General features: G+C 34.4%; 1 protein-coding gene across 9 annotated transcripts in view; it reads left to right on the top strand.

Annotated features, from left to right (window-relative positions):
• The window catches only part of HECTD1 (HECT domain E3 ubiquitin protein ligase 1), a 56,984-nt gene that overhangs the window by 30,394 nt on the left and 6,971 nt on the right, over window positions 1–19,619 (top strand). For 6 of the 9 annotated variants that reach the window (XM_085225155.1, XM_085225152.1, XM_085225154.1 and 3 more), the window contains 16 exons: window positions 435–540; window positions 1,877–2,011; window positions 2,100–2,239; window positions 2,676–2,999; window positions 3,441–3,607; window positions 3,842–4,018; window positions 6,492–7,328; window positions 10,385–10,606; window positions 12,226–12,359; window positions 14,286–14,442; window positions 15,269–15,491; window positions 16,700–16,754; window positions 16,985–17,167; window positions 17,464–17,674; window positions 17,753–17,838; window positions 19,343–19,470. In XM_085225155.1, the coding sequence (XP_085081281.1) occupies window positions 435–540; window positions 1,877–2,011; window positions 2,100–2,239; window positions 2,676–2,999; window positions 3,441–3,607; window positions 3,842–4,018; window positions 6,492–7,328; window positions 10,385–10,606; window positions 12,226–12,359; window positions 14,286–14,442; window positions 15,269–15,491; window positions 16,700–16,754; window positions 16,985–17,167; window positions 17,464–17,674; window positions 17,753–17,838; window positions 19,343–19,470 (3,285 nt within the window). The remainder of the gene's footprint in view (window positions 1–434; window positions 541–1,876; window positions 2,012–2,099; window positions 2,240–2,675; window positions 3,000–3,440; window positions 3,608–3,841; window positions 4,019–6,491; window positions 7,329–10,384; window positions 10,607–12,225; window positions 12,360–14,285; window positions 14,443–15,268; window positions 15,492–16,699; window positions 16,755–16,984; window positions 17,168–17,463; window positions 17,675–17,752; window positions 17,839–19,342; window positions 19,471–19,619) is intronic. The other 3 variants (XM_085225156.1, XM_085225158.1, XM_085225157.1) reach the window with 3 other exon arrangements.

Below are 19,619 nucleotides of genomic sequence, written 5' to 3'. Positions count from 1 at the left end.
AAAAAAACACAAGCATTTGTGATTAAAAAATGTATGTTTAAAATAGTTTGAAGGCAAATTCGATTTCTTTCCATTACAATTTTGTGATTTCTGTGATTAAATAGAGAATTGGTCTTAAAAAACTGCATTTAATACTAAGTATTGATGTAGTAATTAGAAGAAAAGAAAAATTAATTACGTTTCTCTGCAAGAGTCAACTGATGAATGTGCATCTGTTGACAAATATAAAGGTTGCATTTTTGTTCATTACTGTTTGCAAGGTAGTATTTTTCTTATTGTGCTATAGCCAGACTGGACGCCAGAGGTGAACAGCTCAAGCTACACCAATACAAATAGCGTATTGAAATATTTGCTACATGTAGGCACTATTCACTGAAATATTGTGGATTTTTTTCTTGTATATGTGATAACCTAGTAACTGTTCACCTTCACAGTCGACCAGCAGTTGCATTAATTCGGAAATTAATAGCAGTGTTAGAATCTATTGAACGTCTACCTCTTCACTTGTATGATACACCAGGATCTACTTACAATCTTCAGGTAAATGTACAATGATATCACACAGTATTGTATATTGTTACACAACTGAATATTTTATGTGGATTTCAGGAAGAATTACATGCATGAAAATTGTTTGAGATACACTCTTGTAAATTGGATAAAGTTAACTAAATAACAACAAGGTTCTTAGCATTTAATTGCTTGAATACCTTCCCTAATGTGTGGATCTTCCTCTGCTTTGATTTACTTTCATATTGTGAAATAGTAGTGATAGTGTTTTTTTTGTTGTTGTTGTCCTTGAATGTTCTTTTCATGTAAGAATATGCTCCCCCATGAGTATCTTCATAACTACATTGTAATTGTATCCAAAAAGAAGGGTTTGTTGAAGGCAACTATAAAACAAGCTCATTTATGATGCCTGAAGATGGGCTGTAATAGTTTAAAGGTCACCTGCATGCTCAGTACGGTATTATCTCAGCTGTGTGATTAGTAGATTCTTGTAAAGGAAAGCTTCAATTTGAAGGAATATATTTTTGTGTGTATAAACGTTACATGAATTTCATAGAGTCATTGAGTGGGTTGGCTTGTAAAGCGCTTTACAGACTGTATAATTCCAACCTCCCTGCTTTGGACAAAGTCATCTTCCACTAGATAAGGTTGCTCCTGATCTTGAACTCTTCCAGGGATGTCACATCAACAGCTTCTCTGGGCAACCTCTTCCAGTGCCTTCCTATTCTCCTTGTGGAGAATTCCTTCCTAATATCTAATTTATATGTACCCTGCTTGAACTGAGAGCTATTACCCCTTGTTGCATTCCAGCACTCCCTGATGAAGAGTCCCTCTTGGAGCTTTCTTGTAAACTACCTTTAGGTCCTAGGAAGCTGCTATGAAATCTCCCTGGAGTCTTCTCCAGGCTGAACAACTCCTGCTCTCTCAGCCTTTCTTCACAAAAGGGGTCCTCCAGCCTTCTGATCATCCTCATGGCCCTCCTGTAGACTCATTCCAACAGATCCATGTCCTTTTTAAGCTTGGAGACCCCTGAGCTGAACTCAGTATTCCAAGTTTTCTATTATTACTATAGGTCTTATAATTTGGAAATTAAAACTGTGAACAGACAGGAAATATGAAAATATTCACTTGATTATCTAGTTAGTTGATTTATATGTTGACTCTTATTGAAGAATTGTTGGAGTGACAAAAATGGACCACTAAGGGATTACCTTTCAAAGCACAAAATTAGAATATAGCATTTCTTAAATTGCACAGAAATATATCTGATAAGCCACTGGAACTGCTGTAGTAAAATATACTGCTTTTCTTAAAACTACAAAACTTTAACAGTGAAGCCTAGATTAATGTTTAGATACTCTTTCAGATACTGACAAGACGTTTGAGGTTTCGTTTGGAACGTGCTTCAGGGGAGACATCCTTGATAGATCGAACTGGCAGAATGCTAAAGATGGAGCCACTGGCAACTGTTGAATCTCTAGAACAGTATCTTCTGAAAATGGTGAGCAACATACTATACACACAGCTCAAAGGAATAATTGCATTTTTCATCCCTAATTTTTTTTTTTTTTTTTTGTATTTATATGTAGGTTGCAAAGCAGTGGTACGACTTTGATAGGGCTTCATTTGTTTTTGTACGAAAACTACGTGAAGGCCAAACATTTATATTCAGGCATCAACATGATTTTGATGAAAATGGAATTATTTACTGGATTGGGACAAATGCGAAGTGAGTTTCTTTAAGCTGAATATTTTGAATTCCAATGTAATAAACAACATCCAATGGGGGGAAAATGAAAATTTGTAACAAAGTGAAGTCTGTTACTTTTGTTTTTTTTAAGAAGAGAGTTACCTTTGCTTTTACTGTTGATCAGTAGAATTATTTTTGGCTTTTCTCGAATAATAGAAAAATGTATCTGAAAGCAGCTTGAAAATTAGTTTGTATGAAGGGGTGGAGATGGTTGGATATTTATTAGCTACTGTACCAAAGTAAAGTATTTGGACCATTCTAAAGAAATTTTTAAATTATCTGAAGTGATATTAACTTTTTGGTTTGTAATAAACTCTGCTGTAATCGATAATTTACAGTAAACTGTCAAATGTTAGTGATACCTATGTTTTAATGTAAGTAATAATTGAACAGTACATTTCTCTTTTCAATATAGAACTGCATATGAGTGGGTAAATCCAGCAGCCTATGGGTTAGTAGTGGTTACATCCTCAGAAGGAAGAAATCTGCCTTATGGCCGTTTAGAAGACATCCTAAGCCGTGACAGTTCAGCTCTCAATTGTCATACTAATGATGATAAGAATGCTTGGTTTGCCATAGATCTTGGCCTTTGGGTTATACCATCAGCTTACACATTACGCCATGCTCGAGGTTATGGACGATCTGCTCTCAGAAATTGGGTTTTCCAGGTATCTAAGGATGGACAGAACTGGACTACTTTGTATACTCATGTTGATGACTGTAGTCTCAACGAACCAGGGTATGTCAGTGCATTTTACTAGCTTTTATGAAATTGTGCTCAGTTGAAAACATACTTGATTGTGTTCTAATTATATGCGTGCCATAGGTACAGTGTGTAGTTACATAAAGGAGTGACCTAGATTACCAAGAATGGATTGGAACATAGTGATTCATAAGTTCTGTATATGGTTCATGTAACGTCATTTATATTTTTATAAATTCACTTTTTGTAATTTTTTTTTTTTTTTTTTAAGAAAATAGTAACACCAGCACTCATCCAGAATTTGGTCCTAATGTTACTTTGTTATTGTTATTTCTTATGTTCTTGGCAGCTTTCTGATTTTTATCCATAAAGGATCACTGTTATGATTTGTTTGATACTAATACTGAAGTGTTATGTCTTTTTAAAAAAAAAAATAAGTTGTCTCTGTACCCATATTTTTTTCTAACAAATTTGAAGGTCTACAGCAACATGGCCTTTAGATCCTCCAAAGGATGAGAAACAAGGTTGGAGGCATGTTAGAATAAAACAGATGGGAAAGAATGCCAGTGGGCAAACACACTACCTCTCCCTGTCTGGATTTGAACTTTATGGCACTGTGAATGGAGTATGTGAAGACCAGTTGGGTAAGAAAAGTAATGCGTATATCTTCTTTGTTCCCTTAAAATACTAATAACATACAATTATACAATTAAGGTATTAAGTATACAATTAAGGTAAAAAAAAAAAAAAAAAAAAAAAAAAAAAAAATCAGGCTGACTTTTGCATTGGAACTTGCTTAAAAACAAGCTCAAAATTATTTTCAATTCAATATTGCTATACTTTTTCAGTCATTTAATTCCAGTTTATATTTCTTGAAGGAAAAGCTGCTAAAGAAGCTGAAGCAAATCTGAGAAGGCAGCGACGTCTGGTCCGTTCTCAAGTTTTGAAATACATGGTTCCAGGAGCTCGAGTAATCAGAGGAATTGATTGGAAGTGGAGAGATCAGGATGGAAGCCCACAGGGTGAAGGCACTGTTACAGGAGAATTGCACAACGGTGAGTACAGATTGTCTGAATTTGTAAATCTCTGTAGCATGACTATTTGATATTTTATTTGCTATCTGTATGTGGAATTGGTAACATCATAGTATTTCTACTCTAGCGTTCTGAGGAAGTTGATAATTTTGGGGAGGAGGTAGCTAAGTACTGGAACAGTAGTGGTCCATTTGTAAATTCTGTATTAATGCACAGTAAAGAAATCATTGTTGTAAATGAGATTTTCAGACCTTTAGTTTTTTTGTTGTTTGTTTGTTTGTTGTTTGTTTTGTTTTTGTTTTTGTTTTTTTTTATTATATTGACATTCGTTACAACAAAATAAAAATATGCCAGGTTGGTTGATGCTTACTGATTAATCTACCTTTGTGGCTGCAAAATCTATATTTACGTTCTTCATTTCTTCTAGCTTAGCATTTGCAGTATTTTTCTTCACTTTTGTTGTGTTCTGTACCTTTCCTACCTTGCTAGCTTCATTGGGATTGAGTTGTTATTTTCTTGATTTAAAAAAATGAAATTAATGAGGGATCAAAATTGGAACCTGCATCAGCCAGGGGAGTCATTGCTCAAGAGGATGAGATACTGAAAGATCAACAGAAGGGGCTGTGAGTATTTTCCCAGTTTCCCCCACCTCTACCCCTATTTTGGTGTACATAAGACTGACTTTGTTTCTGAAACATTTTAAGTTGTTCTTAGTCAGATTTTTAGTTGTCATTTCTTAAAAATTTGAGTAGTGTCCAAGGTACAGTCATCTGAAATGTTTTGAAAAATTGAATCTTTTTAAAGCCATTCAGTGTAGCCTGTAGGGAACCATCCTATCATCCAGATTTATAGCTACACTCTTACTTTTTTTTTTATTTAAGATGTTAAATCTAATTTGTGAATAGTATATTACTAAGTTAATATTTTTTTTTCCTACATTCTGGTAAACTTTTTCCATTTAAGCATAGGTGACATGGAGGTTCATTTGTGAAATGATGCCAAAGTGTGAAAAATCTGTCAGCCTACTATATTAGTCCTGCCACAGTTGTCTTGCAAATAGAGTTTAGAAATTAATATCCCATTGGCTTTTCTGCAATTATTAACATGTTTAAACAAATCTGGAGTTGTTTGTGGGCCATAATAATGAAGTGACAGGACTAAAAGGAACAAACACATACTACATATTTTAAAAAATAGCACAGATTTTGAACTGTCTGTGATGAATATTATAGAAGGAACTGTACAAAAAAGGAACAGTAATTTAATTGTGCTTTTTCAGAATGCCTAATCCAGATACACATAAAGAGGAAAAATCATACTGTTTAACTGTGTGGAACTTTTTTTGTGTTTGGTAAGAAAGACCACTAAAATGTAGAAAGATACTTAAGCTTTTCTTTGGCAAGTTGGCCTCTCAGAGCTTCAGTGGTGTGAAACTACTGAGATGTAGGTCGTGTAGCTGAAGTGAAAAAGAAAAATGTGATACAAGCCTGCTCGCATGGGGATGAGATGTGTACTTCTGTGGAAGCTTTATCCGTTTTTTTAAATGTTCTTCCTTTGGGGTGATATTTCTAAACAGAAAAATGCCTGTGATCTTCTATTTCAGTCTAAAGTGATGATGGAATAGATTAGAATAGCGGCATAACATTTGGTAAAGTTAATGCACAATAAGAGAAACTTGAAAGAAGTGTTTTAGATGACAGAGATTATAGTAGGTATCAGACAAGTAAAAAGATTTTTTTTTTTCCCCCATTTCTATTCTAGTTAGCTAAATTTTACATGTTATCCTTATCATTACAGCTTTAATATGTTTAATTTACAACATTTAATGAAGGAGTTAAAGAGGAACAGCATCTCTTTTTAGTGCTGTTTTGATCCCAGTATAATGTTTTAACTCTCTGAAAAGAATTCCTCTTGCAAGCCTGAAATAAGCAGTCCTTATCTGCTCTGAGACTTTTCCTGTGAGTAAGAAATGCCTGAGTTTCTAAATTATTGAGCCAAAAAGCTGTTGTATCATTAAACTCCTGCGTTCACTATATGGGGAAAAAAGTATCAAATCTGAAAGTAGCCAATTTAATAAAATGCTCGTATATCAAGTATTGAACAAAGAAAAACATAAACTATTCATACAGCAATTACAGATTCTTACCAGATATTAATCAAGTTACTGATATTTTTTCTGATGTTAGAGAATCTAATAAGAAAAATTTGAGAGATCCTAGTAGGTCAGGTTCATTCCTGAAGCGAACTTTGCTTTTGGCTGGATTCTGGGATCCTGAAGATAGAAGCTGATCATGCTTGCTGCCTTAATTTTCACAATACATTGCCAAATTGCATAACTATTCTTCCTTTTTAATTGGCTTTAAGGGTTATTCAGTAATTTTATCAATTCAGATGTGTAGCCCTTATGAGAGGAGCTGATCCCACATTGTGGAGCTACTGTCTGACGCTCCTGTCTGCTTTCTGCTGGATCTCACAAACTCCTGTCCCTTTCCAGGCTGGATTGATGTCACCTGGGATGCTGGTGGCTCTAACTCTTACCGTATGGGCGCAGAAGGAAAGTTTGACCTCAAGCTTGCACCAGGGTACGACCCTGATTCAGCGGCATCACCCAAACCTGTTTCATCCACTGTTTCAGGCACAACGCAGTCATGGAGCAGCTTGGTGAAAAACAACTGTCCAGACAAGACGACTGCTGCTGCAGGCTCCTCAAGTAGAAAAGGAAGCAGCAGTTCTGTGTGTAGCGTGGCCAGTAGCAGCGACATCAGCTTGGGTTCGACCAAAATGGAGCGGAGATCAGAAAGTGTAATGGAGCAAAATATAGTTTCAGGCACTGACGTCCATGAACCAATTGTTGTTCTGTCTTCCGCTGATAATGTACCTCAGGCTGAAGTAGGGTCATCTTCCAGTGCAAGCACCAGCACCTTAACAGCGGACATGGGAAATGAAAATACAGAAAGAAAGTTAGGTCCTGATAATTCGATACGTACTCCTGGGGAGTCCAGTGCTATCTCCATGGGAATTGTTAGTGTAAGCTCTCCTGATGTTAGTTCAGTTTCTGAACTGACTAATAAAGAAGCAGCATCCCAACGACCTCTAAGCTCCTCAGCAAGTAACAGACTTTCAGTTAGCTCTCTATTGGCTGCTGGGGCACCAATGAGCTCTAGTGCAAGCGTTCCTAATTTATCATCTCGAGAAACTTCGAGCCTGGAGTCTTTTGTACGAAGAGTGGCAAACATAGCGCGTACCAATGCCACAAACAACATGAATTTAAGCCGAAGTAGCAGTGATAACAATACTAATACTCTGGGAAGAAATGTCATGAGTACTGCAAGTAAGTAAGAAATATTTACTTTTGTATTTTAAGTTTTTGTTGTTTCTTTTGTTTTCTGTGAAGGAATTTGAATTGTGTTGGCCTAATAGAAATACATAGAGAGCAGCCTTGTTCTTGCGCGAGTTTGCAGAACTGAGGAAGAGCTCACAAGGTTGTAGGTAATGGGAGAGTGTTCTGTGGCCCCTTGATATCAGATTGCACTGTGGTATCATCAAATGTAAAATAATTGGAATTTGAAGTTTATTTCATGATGAAGAACAAAAAGAGTGGCAGTGATAGCTCATGTGGGATATTCTTTCTGTCCCATCTGTTCTGTAGAATTTGTATATTCAAATTCTCTCTTCCTGTTTCTGTTATTTGATTTTTATCACTAACCTGAGCAAATGCAGGTTTTTCATGTTTCATTTAAAATTCTTTCATTTCAAATTCATTTCCAGTTATTTGTCTAAACTCAGGAATGAAGAGCAGAGTAGAAAGAAAAAGTGATGAAATTGTTGTAATTCCCTGTTATGAAGTACGCTGGTCATCTACTGTTCATTAATACTGTCCATGTCGTCTAAAAAATGCCTTGTCATGAAGCCTTAGATTTAGCAAATCTCTTAGGCATGTTAATTTTACAGATATATGTAGTTAATGTCATTTTAAATAGGATTATGTACACGCTTCAACTTTTTCATGTTCTGACTCAGATTATATGTGGGATTAACATATTAGCAGATAAACTATAAATTTATTATGAGTTCACTCTTCTGAATTTTAAGAACACTCCCATCTGAGATGCTATTTAACCAGTTTTTATGTTAGGTATGATGTTCAGTGTTTCGTGAGTTAGGAGAGTTAGATGAGTTAGGAGAAGTAAAATTACCTAACCACAAGAAAGCACTCTGTATTTCCTGGTCAAGATTTTATGCTTTCCTAAAATTTCTGTGTTATTTTCTTTTAGTGGTTTTTAAAATGTTGATAGTGGGTGTTGGTTTTTTTTTTTGTTGTTTTTTTTTAACTTGAGGGAGGATTTTAAAATGCATCTATACATTTATATTATGATACTGGGAGAGAAAAAGACTTGTTGCCTGCATTAAACATGTAAATAGCAAAAAAAAAAAAAAAAAAAAAAAAAACAAGTCAGATTGTCAGTTATTTTAGGCAGATACTCAGTGCCTCTAATTCTGAAATAGTTATGTGATTAATAGCATATTGGTCAGATTTCAAGCATGTTTGGTATAATGACCATGTTAAAGTTGGAAGTAAGTACAGTTTGGGGTTGGTTTGTTTGTTTGTTTTTTTTCAGTATTCTTAACATTAAAATAAATCAAAACTTTTAAACTACCCTTCATGTAGGAATTATCTACAAATAGAAACTGTAAATCAGAACTTGTGTCCCACAAAGATTAGATTCTAAATTTGAGCAATCTCACCAAAGTTATATTGGTGCTTTGTAAAAAGCTCAGGTTAAAAATCAGATGAGCAAATTCAAATGTGTTACAAATCATGATTTGTGATTTAAATCTCTTTGGATTTGCTGTAGTAATTGCATTTGGAAACATTGACATTTGTCAGGAGTTAAATGGTAGTCAACTTCTTCTTGTTCTTGAGATCCTAGCAAATGAAATATTGACGGTGGCTTCTTAAGTTTCTCTTGCTTATAAGAGCAGGGAATTTACTGTTATTAATTACAATGGATGAAAGATGTGTATACTGAGCAAATGACTGTCAAGTTCTTAACATCAATGAAAAAAAACATTCCATGCTTTCTTGTTTACACAGATGTGTATATGGTTTGATAACTTACTAAATCTAAATTTTGCTCCTTTCTGCCCACATATAGAACAAAAAAAATCAAGTGCAATACCTGCCTTTGCTGATTTTAGTTTGCATTTTTAAATTTTATTTACATATTTGTGTTCTTACAACAGTATTTGACAAAACAACAAAAATATGATGTTTGTTTTTATCGAAAAGCTATCAAATGCTCTTGAGGGAAGAGTTCTGGCTTGCACTGTACTGTCTTTCAACAGTAGTAATCTTTGCGAACATCGGTAGTCTGAAATTATACTTTTATTTTAGTTTTAGTTATTAGCAACACTTCAGTTTAGATAAGTTGCAATAACAAAAATGTTTACTTTTGAAACTGTAGAACTCATATTTGATAAATTTTAAAAAAAAAAGGCAGAAAAAAAGTACACATTAAGTTTAAGTATAGATGACCCCTCAGATTTTCATATGCAAACATGTGATTCACCATCTGTGTTTGCAGATAAGAATGCAAGAAAATGTTCTTAAGATTGGTGTATAAATACATAATTATGCATAAGATTAATTTCTACTGTTTCAGATCTGTACAGTATCTGAAATTCTTTCTATTGAGTTTATGGTGAATAGAATTTTGTTTTAATCGTTAACCTAAAATGCATTTACTATGTTATATTTGAATGTGCAGTAAGCTAACTTATTAGTTGTTGCTTGTTTAATATGAATCATCCAACATGAATTACTAAATTCTGTTTCTCACAGTACTGCTAGTTCATCATGAATATATGCACTAAGAATTATGTGAAAGATAACAAGTCAGAGTTGCTTTAAGAATGTAAAGGAAAATGCAAAAAAGGTTTCGCATTTGTCATATGTTCTGTTCTTAATTCATTTGTATCTAGTTAAATTCTTTTCTTTGTATAATTTCATTGATGTTAGATGTTTAAATAAGATGTAAGGCTTTAACCAATATATTGGAGTAACAGATTTCAGGAATACTTTTCTTATGTTCATGTAATTTCAGATTTACAGTGGGGATTTGGGGATTTATTTAATAATTTTATTTGTTTTAACACAAGAGAATCTGTACACAAGAGAATATGCTCAGATATGAGCATCTGCATTGTAGCATGCACTTCTGCACTGGGAATCTCTTCCCACTAAGTCTGTTATTCTTAATTGTAAAATACCACATCAGATAATTTTTCAGTCCAAAATATATTTTTCAACACAGGACTCATGCTTGTAAATTGTGCTCTTCAAGTCATCAAATCATTTATTTTATCTTACCATATCTTTATCTATAGCGTCTCCTCTTATGGGTGCCCAAAGTTTTCCTAATCTGACTACAACTGGTACCACATCAACAGTGACCATGTCTACATCCAGTGTTACTAGCAGCAGCAATGTAGCTACAGCAACTACAGTTTTATCTGTTGGTCAGTCGCTTAGTAATACTCTAACTACTAGCCTAACATCAACATCTAGTGAGAGCGATACAGGGCAGGAGGCAGAATATTCTTTATATGGTAAGTTTCATTTTTAAATGAATGTAAACAGACTTCCCATTAATGATTTTTCCATTCTTCCCATCGTTATGATTGTATTTTTTTGTGTTTAGTATTTGGAAGTTGAGTTATTCATGTGCTAGTTTTGTAAAGCAGTACTTGAGTACTTTGTTAGCATTGTATTACTTATGATTTCAGGTCATTAATTCAGTAATTTCTGTATCAAAGTGATGATTATTTATAGTATGGTTTATTTTGGGCACTTTATCTTAATCAAATGTTTTGGTTTTTAATGCAGTATGCATGTAAGCCTCTACTTAAAATCACAGTGTTTTTTCTCATTTAACATGCTACATGCTCGTACATTCTAGTATTCACTGAAAAATATCCAACTGTTAGACATGCTGTACACTAAAAATTGTGTATGAAGTACCAAGTGTCTCCAGTCCATAGAAATTGCAAGAAATTGGAAAGAACACAGAAATGAAATTGATGCAAAGAATAGAATTGTGATTTGAGGAACAAAATTCAAAGTCGTATGGAATTTATATGCTAAATTCAGGCATTCGGATGGAAGTTGTTTGTAGGATATGAATTATGTGAAAGAGGATTGTAGTTTACTAGGCTGAATGATAAAATCGAGGAATTAAGTTGATGAAGTCAAGAAAAACTTGAACTAGATGCAGGAAAGTATTTCTAATGCGAAGCTCATTGGATTGAGAGAGATTATTGGAAGAAGAGACACAAATTGTGTAAAAACTTGGTTAAATAAGCAATTAGAAATTGTGTTTTTTGTTGCTTATCATGAAGTCTGTTCTGGCTGTTCAAATTAGCGCCAGATTAGCAGGGCATTGGAATTGAGCCACTTGGAATTGGGTAAGATATCTACATATACCATCTCCATTTATTCTTTTAAGTGTCAATATTTTGATCAGGCTACAAGTCTTAAAATAGAAACAACTGAGCAATTATTTTCAGAAGTTACACTGGAGTTTCTGTTGGGGACTTAACAACAATTCAAAGGGTATTTGGACCGTTTATTTGTATATAGAAAAATGCAGTATTTCCCTATCATAGTTTGTCTTGGATCACTGTGAATTTCTTTTCTTTTTTTTGTTTATCTGGGGGAAATCCTGGTTTTTAAGTGTTAGTACTAGGTGGGTGAAATTGATCTTTGTATTAGCTTCAGCTTTTAGTTACAGAAATTCAGTAACAACTAAATCTTCAAAAATATTGCTCTTAAAATGTCCCTTCCAGTATAATTTGAGATGTAACCACATATTCGTTGTGGAAATTATGTCATTAACCTGCTTTTAAAACAAAATACAGAATCAGACAAAATAAACTGGTGTACTAATTTTTACAGTATTCATAATTTAAAATGAATGGAATTATAACATGTCTGATAAAAGCAAATGAAAAACAGCAATTTCTGGTTATTCTTAATTACACTATATTATAGGCTTCATTTTTTAGATATACTATATCAGCTGTGGTTTAATTCTCTCTTTTTGTTTGTGAGAATTGTTTTTTCAGTCTTCTCAATGTTGAAGTTTTTACATTTTCATAATTTGTCTTTAAGAGATTTTTTTATTATTATTATTATTTTGCAAATAAATATATAAATATATATGTTATAGATTTTCTGGATAGCTGTCGAGCTAGTACTCTGTTGGCAGAGTTAGATGATGATGAGGATCTACCTGAACCAGATGAAGAAGATGATGAAAATGAAGACGACAACCAAGAAGATCAAGAATATGAGGAAGTTATGGTAAAGTGCAGTTATCTACCTTATCTATGCTAACAGATGCATTAAAAATCTAGATATTTTTGGTAAATGGAGTCTTAGCTAGATACTCTTTAGCATCCCTTTCAACTCCAATCATTCTGATTCTAATTAAAATATATGCATTAAGTTTTAGGACTACTAAATTGGAGAATTGCTTAAGAATCTCTTTCTTTACTGTGTAGCTGACTGAGCACTGACACATTGCCTGGAGAAGTAGTGAAGTCTACCTCCTTACGTTTCTTCAGAGACCTCAGATACACATGATCTTGGGCCACCTGTACTGGGTGACCCTGCTCATCCAGCAGGAGTCAGAGGTCCCTTCCAGCCTCTGCCATTCTTTGACTCTTTGATTATGAGTACCAATCCATTAAGGCTCTAAATGAAATGCCAGAGATAAAATCAGCTTATACTTCTCTAGCACTGCAAACAGAATACCTCTTCCAGAAGGCAGTTCATTGTGCCTTTTTCCTGTTCTTGTGTATATCCTGAGTATGAACAAAAGCTGTTTTCTTACGCATTTGCATGGGTACAGTAAAATTGTGAGGCCTTGTTGGAAAGGATAGCGAAGTGGGCAGTCCCCTTCCTGTGCAAATTTGATGAATTGTACCACCTTCAACATTTCTTCAAGAGAAAAATGTTTTTGAACATCAGCACACTCTGAGATGTTGTAGGTCAGAACTGACATCTTAAAAAGCATCCTCGAAACAAGTTGACAGCAGAAGTGATAGATCACCATTTCACTGGCTGATGAAATGGTGTAACTTTGTGGATGGGCTCCTGTGTTGTTTTTTTTTAGTGATGCAGTTTGAGTATGTGTTTACCTGTAGGCCTCTGTGAAGCAAATTTTAATAATTAAGTCTGGTAGGTGGAATATCTAGAAAGAATAAGAAAAGCAGGAAATTAGTCTCACAGATCTTGCCTATATTATAATGAATTCTGGTGCTTTATTTAGTTATGCTGTGTTATGATGAATGCTTGGTCTTCTATCACCATTGAAGTTGATCTGAATGAGTACTGAAAGAGGAAAAATATAGGCCTTCACTAATGTTAGTTTAATACTTGCTGCACAAACGTAAATATTTATGAAACTACAGAAACTTCCACTTCTTAATATGCTGAAATTGTAAGCATAATTGTCGATCACTTTGCAGAGTTGTTTAAATTAAGTTGGTATTTTTTCATGGGGAGAAGTAGAAATGATAAGTTAGACTTCGTTTAAGATTCCAAGAACCAGATCTGCAAATGAAAATTTTCCTTTCTTGGGTTCTCTTTCATATACTACGTCATTCTTCTCAGTGAATAGCTGAACAGATTAAAGGCTTGTTTTAGAAAGGTCATAAGTAGTTAATATTTGCAAAGGCTTGTTGAAAATCAGATTTCTTCCTGCCATAATAGTTACAGTACTTTGGTATATGATTTCATCAATGGATAAAATGCATGCATATTATAGAGCAATGTATTTATATATTTACAAAAAACCCTACTGTATTCAGAAAAGTTAATGCATTTATTTTGACAGTATTGATTTGAGTCTTTGATACGCCAAAGTTTGTGCAATACACAAAACGTTTACACCAAATTTGCTGACCTACATGATGGTAAATTTTCCTATGTCATTTTGATGCTTGACAAAAATTTTCATTCTTTCGAGAAATTGTGAAGTTACCTATTCTAAATTTAGCCTATCAGTGCAAGTTTCTATATGTTGGTGGTTTTGCTTAGTTCTTTTGATTCCTGCTTGACCAATTAAATAGCTGGCACTTAACAGTGTTACTTCTTTTTTTTTTTTTTATCTTTTGTCATCTTTGTTACTGCTGCATTCCGTGACTAACTTTTATGTTTTTGATGAAAGTATCTCTGTTACAGAATTTTTATTATTACAATTCCTTTTTACTTCCTTTATTTTAGGAAGAAGAGGAGTATGAGACCAAAGGGGGTCGTAGAAGAACATGGGATGATGATTATGTATTGAAACGGCAATTTTCTGCTCTGGTTCCTGCTTTTGATCCAAGACCTGGTCGAACAAATGTTCAGCAAACAACTGATTTAGAAATCCCTCCACCGGGTATGTTGACAAGGTGTATTTTGTGATATGTAATCAGGCTTTATAAGGCCCTTTGGGCTCCGGGGATCCTATCACTATTAGCCAGTACAACATGCTTTTGTGTCTGTGTGGCTTTTTATTGTTTGAATGTGAGCTTCATTTGCTTCTGCATGTGCAAGCACTGAGAAAGAAGTAAATTAAGCACCGTGGAAAATAGTCACAGTCTTGAATCTAACTCACATTAGCGTTAGGTCTCTCGCTATGTCTCAGTCAACCTACAGGGAATAATCTCTGTATTGAGCTGCCTAGAGTAGCTTTGATTGGAGAGGTCTTGCTGAAGCATTCCAAAGCCTAAGTGATGGAAAAATTAGCAGTCACTGAGCAGTCTGTATGACAAGCAGCATAGCATAGGCTTGTTCCTTAGTTCATTCTTCTTCAGCTCTGTAGGCATAGTCAGTGTTCATTACAGAAAGGAGTGCATGTTTTTGGGCTTATGTGGAAATGAACCATTGTTGATTTTGGTGAACTGAAGAGTCAATACAAAAGGAAGTTACCATGTAAATAAATAATTCATGTCCTATAATTATGTTAAAGAGAATATTACTGATGTGTAAGAATCAATATGGATTTCAAAAACAGATTGTAACTTTACTCACATAGAGAAGTGGTATAATTATGGCACTTAGTAATAGCTCGTAGTTTTAATTCAGTACTTGCTAAACTTGCTGGCCTGCATGCAGGAAATCTTTACAGTTCCTTATTAAACTACTTTACTAATATTTAAGCCAGCTCATCATGTTTTATGTATTTTATGTTAACATCATGTCAAATGATTTTTCTTTTGCAGGTACACCTCATTCAGAACTCTTGGAAGAGGTTGAGTGTATGCCTTCACCACGCTTAGCACTTACATTGAAAGTTTCAGGTCTTGGAACAACTCGAGAAGTAGAACTGCCACTAACAAATTTTCGATCCACAATATTTTACTACGTACAGAAATTGTTACAGCTTTCCTGTAATGGCAATGTGAAATCTGACAAACTTAGACGTATTTGGGAGCCAACATACACGTAAGCTCACAAATTTGTTATTCTGCGAAGAGAACACTGTGTGACTGATTACGAGACAGAAGTAAAACAATGTTAAGATCTCTCCCTCCTCTGTAAGAAGCAATGCTAGAGTTAGATTTTTTTTCCTTACATTTTTTGTTCAGATGTTCATATCAGTTTTGAAGGTAGTGCTATGACTACTTCAAAAATAATTAAAAAAAAAAAAATGGGAGGGATGTGAAGGGCAATAGGTTAGGATGCAGCACTGCTGCTGACTGGGAGCCATCTCACTGGAAAGTAGCTTGGAGAAAAGGGCATGAGTGTTCAGGTAGAGATAAAGTTGAACATGAGCTAGCTATGCACCCTTACAGCAAAGAAAAGTCATCAGCATCCTGGGCTTTGCTAGGAAGAACACTGGCACCAGTGTGAAGAAAGAAATATTTCCCCTCAGTGCTAGTGAGAGACTTCTAAGCTCCTGAGAGCCTATGAGAGATGTGGACCCAGAGCAAGTTATAGCAAAGGGCATCTGAGATACTTAGAAGGCTTAAAGGGCTTGAGAGCATGTACAACAGTACAAATGGAGTCCATTCCAAATTCAGCTATTCTCTCTATCCTAACTTGTCTTTACTTGATTTATGATAATAGGAATTCTAAAACTGTAATTGTGCATGTCTCATTTATCATACCAATATAATTTCTATCTAATTGGAAAATTAATGCATATGAAAGCAACAGCAATATGGTTGTTGCAGTTTTTTAACTTTGAATATTTTTTCAGTGTTTGTGTCACAACTATTGTCTGTGGTGCCTTGTGTCAAAAGTAGTGTTTTGTATTTAAAAAAAAAAAACTAAAAATAGTAGAAATATTTGTAAATGTGCAAGTTTCCTAAATTTATACATACACAGTAAACTACCCTGAAATTTCAGGCTTCATTGAGCTCATGTAATGAAGATCCTAAAGCCATGTTGGGAAATTTGAACAATAAAGTGGCTTGTGTACTCAGACTTGACTTAAAGAAATGTAGCTATCTTGCAGAGCTTTTAATTTATTCACACTGTGAAAATTAATGCTTGTACTAGTTTAAGAGCTTTGGATGTTCTAGGAAGTGAAGTTTTTTTTTTATTATGCTATTTAAGTATCATTGTGTCTAATAACTCAGTGTGTAATTTCACAATTTTGAGGACATGCTTGTGAGTATGGAGTACTAATTCATTGTTTTAATATCTAGAATCATGTACAGAGAAATGAAGGATTCTGATAAAGAAAAAGAAAGTGGAAAAATGGTAAGACTTCCCTGCCTTTGTTTATGTTGTTGTGGCTGTTTAAACATCAGCAAAGTAAGTCTTATTGCAGTTTATGAAATGCTACATTAAAAAAACTAACAGTTTTCAATTAGCTAGAGGATTTGTGAGTATATTTGTTCATGCATGTTCTTTTCAAATATATAATGCATGGTGAAATCTTTAAGACTTTACAATCAGGAAAAACCAACACTTGGTGGTTCCTGTTGTAGGGTTGCTGGTCAGTAGAGCATGTGGAGCAGTACCTTGGCACTGATGAATTACCAAAGAATGACTTGATAACCTACCTGCAGAAGAATGCAGATTCAGCTTTCCTGCGCCACTGGAAATTAACCGGCACTAATAAAAGTATTAGGAAAAACAGAAATTGTTCCCAGCTCATAGCTGCATACAAGGTATATGTCTGCATCCAATCTTTTTATTCATGTATGGCTGTGTGCTTTGTTTTGAATATTCACAGGCCAATAGCAAGTTTGTGTTTTGCTTTTTTTTTTTTGGTCTTCTGTTAAATATAGATGTGTTAAAGTGTGTTTGGACCGTGATTTGAATTATCAACAATTGAACTAAATGTTCAAGTTAAACACTAACCATTCTGATTTTTCAAATCATTACCTTGGAGTACACGAGCATAAGGATGGTAATAGCAGTTTTCATTCATAACATTTTTTAATTATTGTTTTTTTCCCCTTAGGATTTTTGTGAACATGGATCAAAATCTGGATTAAGCCAGGGGGCCATTTCTACTCTTCAGAATTCTGATATCCTTAGTTTGGCAAAAGAGCAACCTCAAGCCAAAGCTGGCAGTGGGCAGAACTCCTGTGGAGTGGAAGATGTTTTGCAGTTACTTCGCATTTTGTATATAGTTGCTAGTGACCCTTACACAGCGCGAACTTCTCAAGAAGGTATGTGAGTTATAAAGCAAAGTTGCTCAAATGTTTTAGTGAACACAAAATAAATGAATTTTTTTCTCTTAATTTCAGAAGGAGATGAGCATCCTCAGTTTAACTTTCCACCAGATGAATTCACAAGCAAAAAAATTACTACAAAAATTCTGCAGCAGATCGAGGTAAAACTCTTTCTTACTTAAAATGTTTGAATGTATTAGCTTTTTTGCTGTCTTGCCTTTTGAATTGTTTCATACAAAATTTATTTTCTTTTATTTTGGATGAGTAAATTCTGCAGTAGCAGGCTTGTCTGAACAGAAACATAGCAATGAACGTTACGGTTGTTATGGTTAGAAAGCATAAATTTTTTTTCATCCCAATTGAGACAGTTGTTTTGAAGTGATAGCAGTTATGATCCCCAACACAGGCCTCGATATATATAAAATGGTGGTTTAGTTTATGTCTAACCAACTGTGAAATCCTCTGGAAGGTGGAAGAAAGTGCTTATCAGCTTATTGTAAATGTTTTGTTTATATTAGATACTCTCTGAACTATCTTGGTTGACATTTAGTCAACTTAGTATGACTAAGTCAAACTTCTGTATTTGTTCTAGTGAGCTGGTGGATTTCATTGCAAAATAATGAAGAAACCTAATGACGTGCTTCCAAATAGTTGCTTTGACAGGTTTCCCAAATTAACTCTATAGACATCAAACTTCTTCCTGAAAATCAGAATTGCAAGTTTTTTGTTTTTGCTAGAGTAGTTCTTCATCCATTAGCAAAAACTTGAAGTTATTTTAAATTGAAAGTCACAATTAGGAGCAGGAGTATTATAATATGTGGTAACTGAGCATAGGTTGTCTTGACAGTATTGCTGCAATCCTGGAATCTCCAGTCTCCATTTGTAGGGCAGGAGAGGATTTGCAGGGGGGGTTATTTGATGTCTTATCTTCCACCCTCACCATCCCAGGTAATATTTGGGAATATGGAATTATGCCTCAGTAGGACTACATATTTTTTTAATCTTTATTAAAGAAAATGAAGGTTCTAAATTCACTTAGTTCTTCTACTTGTTTGTTTTTTGAGGTTCTTTAGTTACAGTTAAGTCAACCTAATTATTGAAGAATGTTTGTTTTTCATGGTCTTATAAAGGGTGTTTAGGCACCAAAATATCTTTGTAGTAATAAAATAATTCTGGCAGTCTTTGTTACGTTTGTATTTTAGAAGAGACTATAGTAATATTTCAGTATGGATCATCTCTACTACCACTGAATTTTTTGTAGTGTCTTCCAGAATTGAGTAAGTATTTGACCACTTTTGAGCAAAATTCAGAAATAGTTATCTTGATAATTACGTACTGTGATTTCCCCACAATACTTTGACCAGTAGGTATCCCGAGGATTTAGTACAGATCTTAGTGTATGCACCAAAGCATCCTGTGTCCACTCAAACCCCAGAAACTCAGGGAACATCTTGTTAGTGGCATTTAAGAAAGAAGAAAAAAAAAAAAAAAAAAAAAAGTTTGCTAAGAAACAAGGAACTTGCTCAAGAATAGGTGAAAACTATTCTTGTTTTATCTTGTGTATATTAGATGTCTGTTCATTAGTTACAAACTTGCTGGAACTGGAACAACCTGAGCCTAGTAATAGAAATACTTTCTGTTTTTGTTTCTTCCATTAAACTACAGGAACCCTTGGCACTAGCAAGTGGAGCTTTGCCAGACTGGTGTGAGCAGCTAACAAGCAAGTGTCCTTTCTTAATTCCATTTGAAACTAGACAGTTATACTTTACCTGCACAGCATTTGGAGCATCAAGGTAAACAAACAAGTGGAAGAAAAAAAAAAATCTCCACCTCTCAGATTTCTTTTATTTTATTTATTTTTCAGAATAGCTTTTTGAATTAGTAACTCACAAAAAAAAACCTCATCCTAACAAGATAAACTTGGCTTTCCAGATTTTAAGCA

The sequence above is a fragment of the Meleagris gallopavo genome, chromosome 5, assembly GCF_905368555.1.
Source record: "Meleagris gallopavo chromosome 5, MGAL_WU_HG_1.1, whole genome shotgun sequence".
In the NCBI taxonomy this organism is placed as follows: domain Eukaryota; kingdom Metazoa; phylum Chordata; class Aves; order Galliformes; family Phasianidae; genus Meleagris; species Meleagris gallopavo.
Note: the sequence above shows the minus strand (reverse complement) of the source record. Positions and strands in the feature narration are given on the sequence as shown.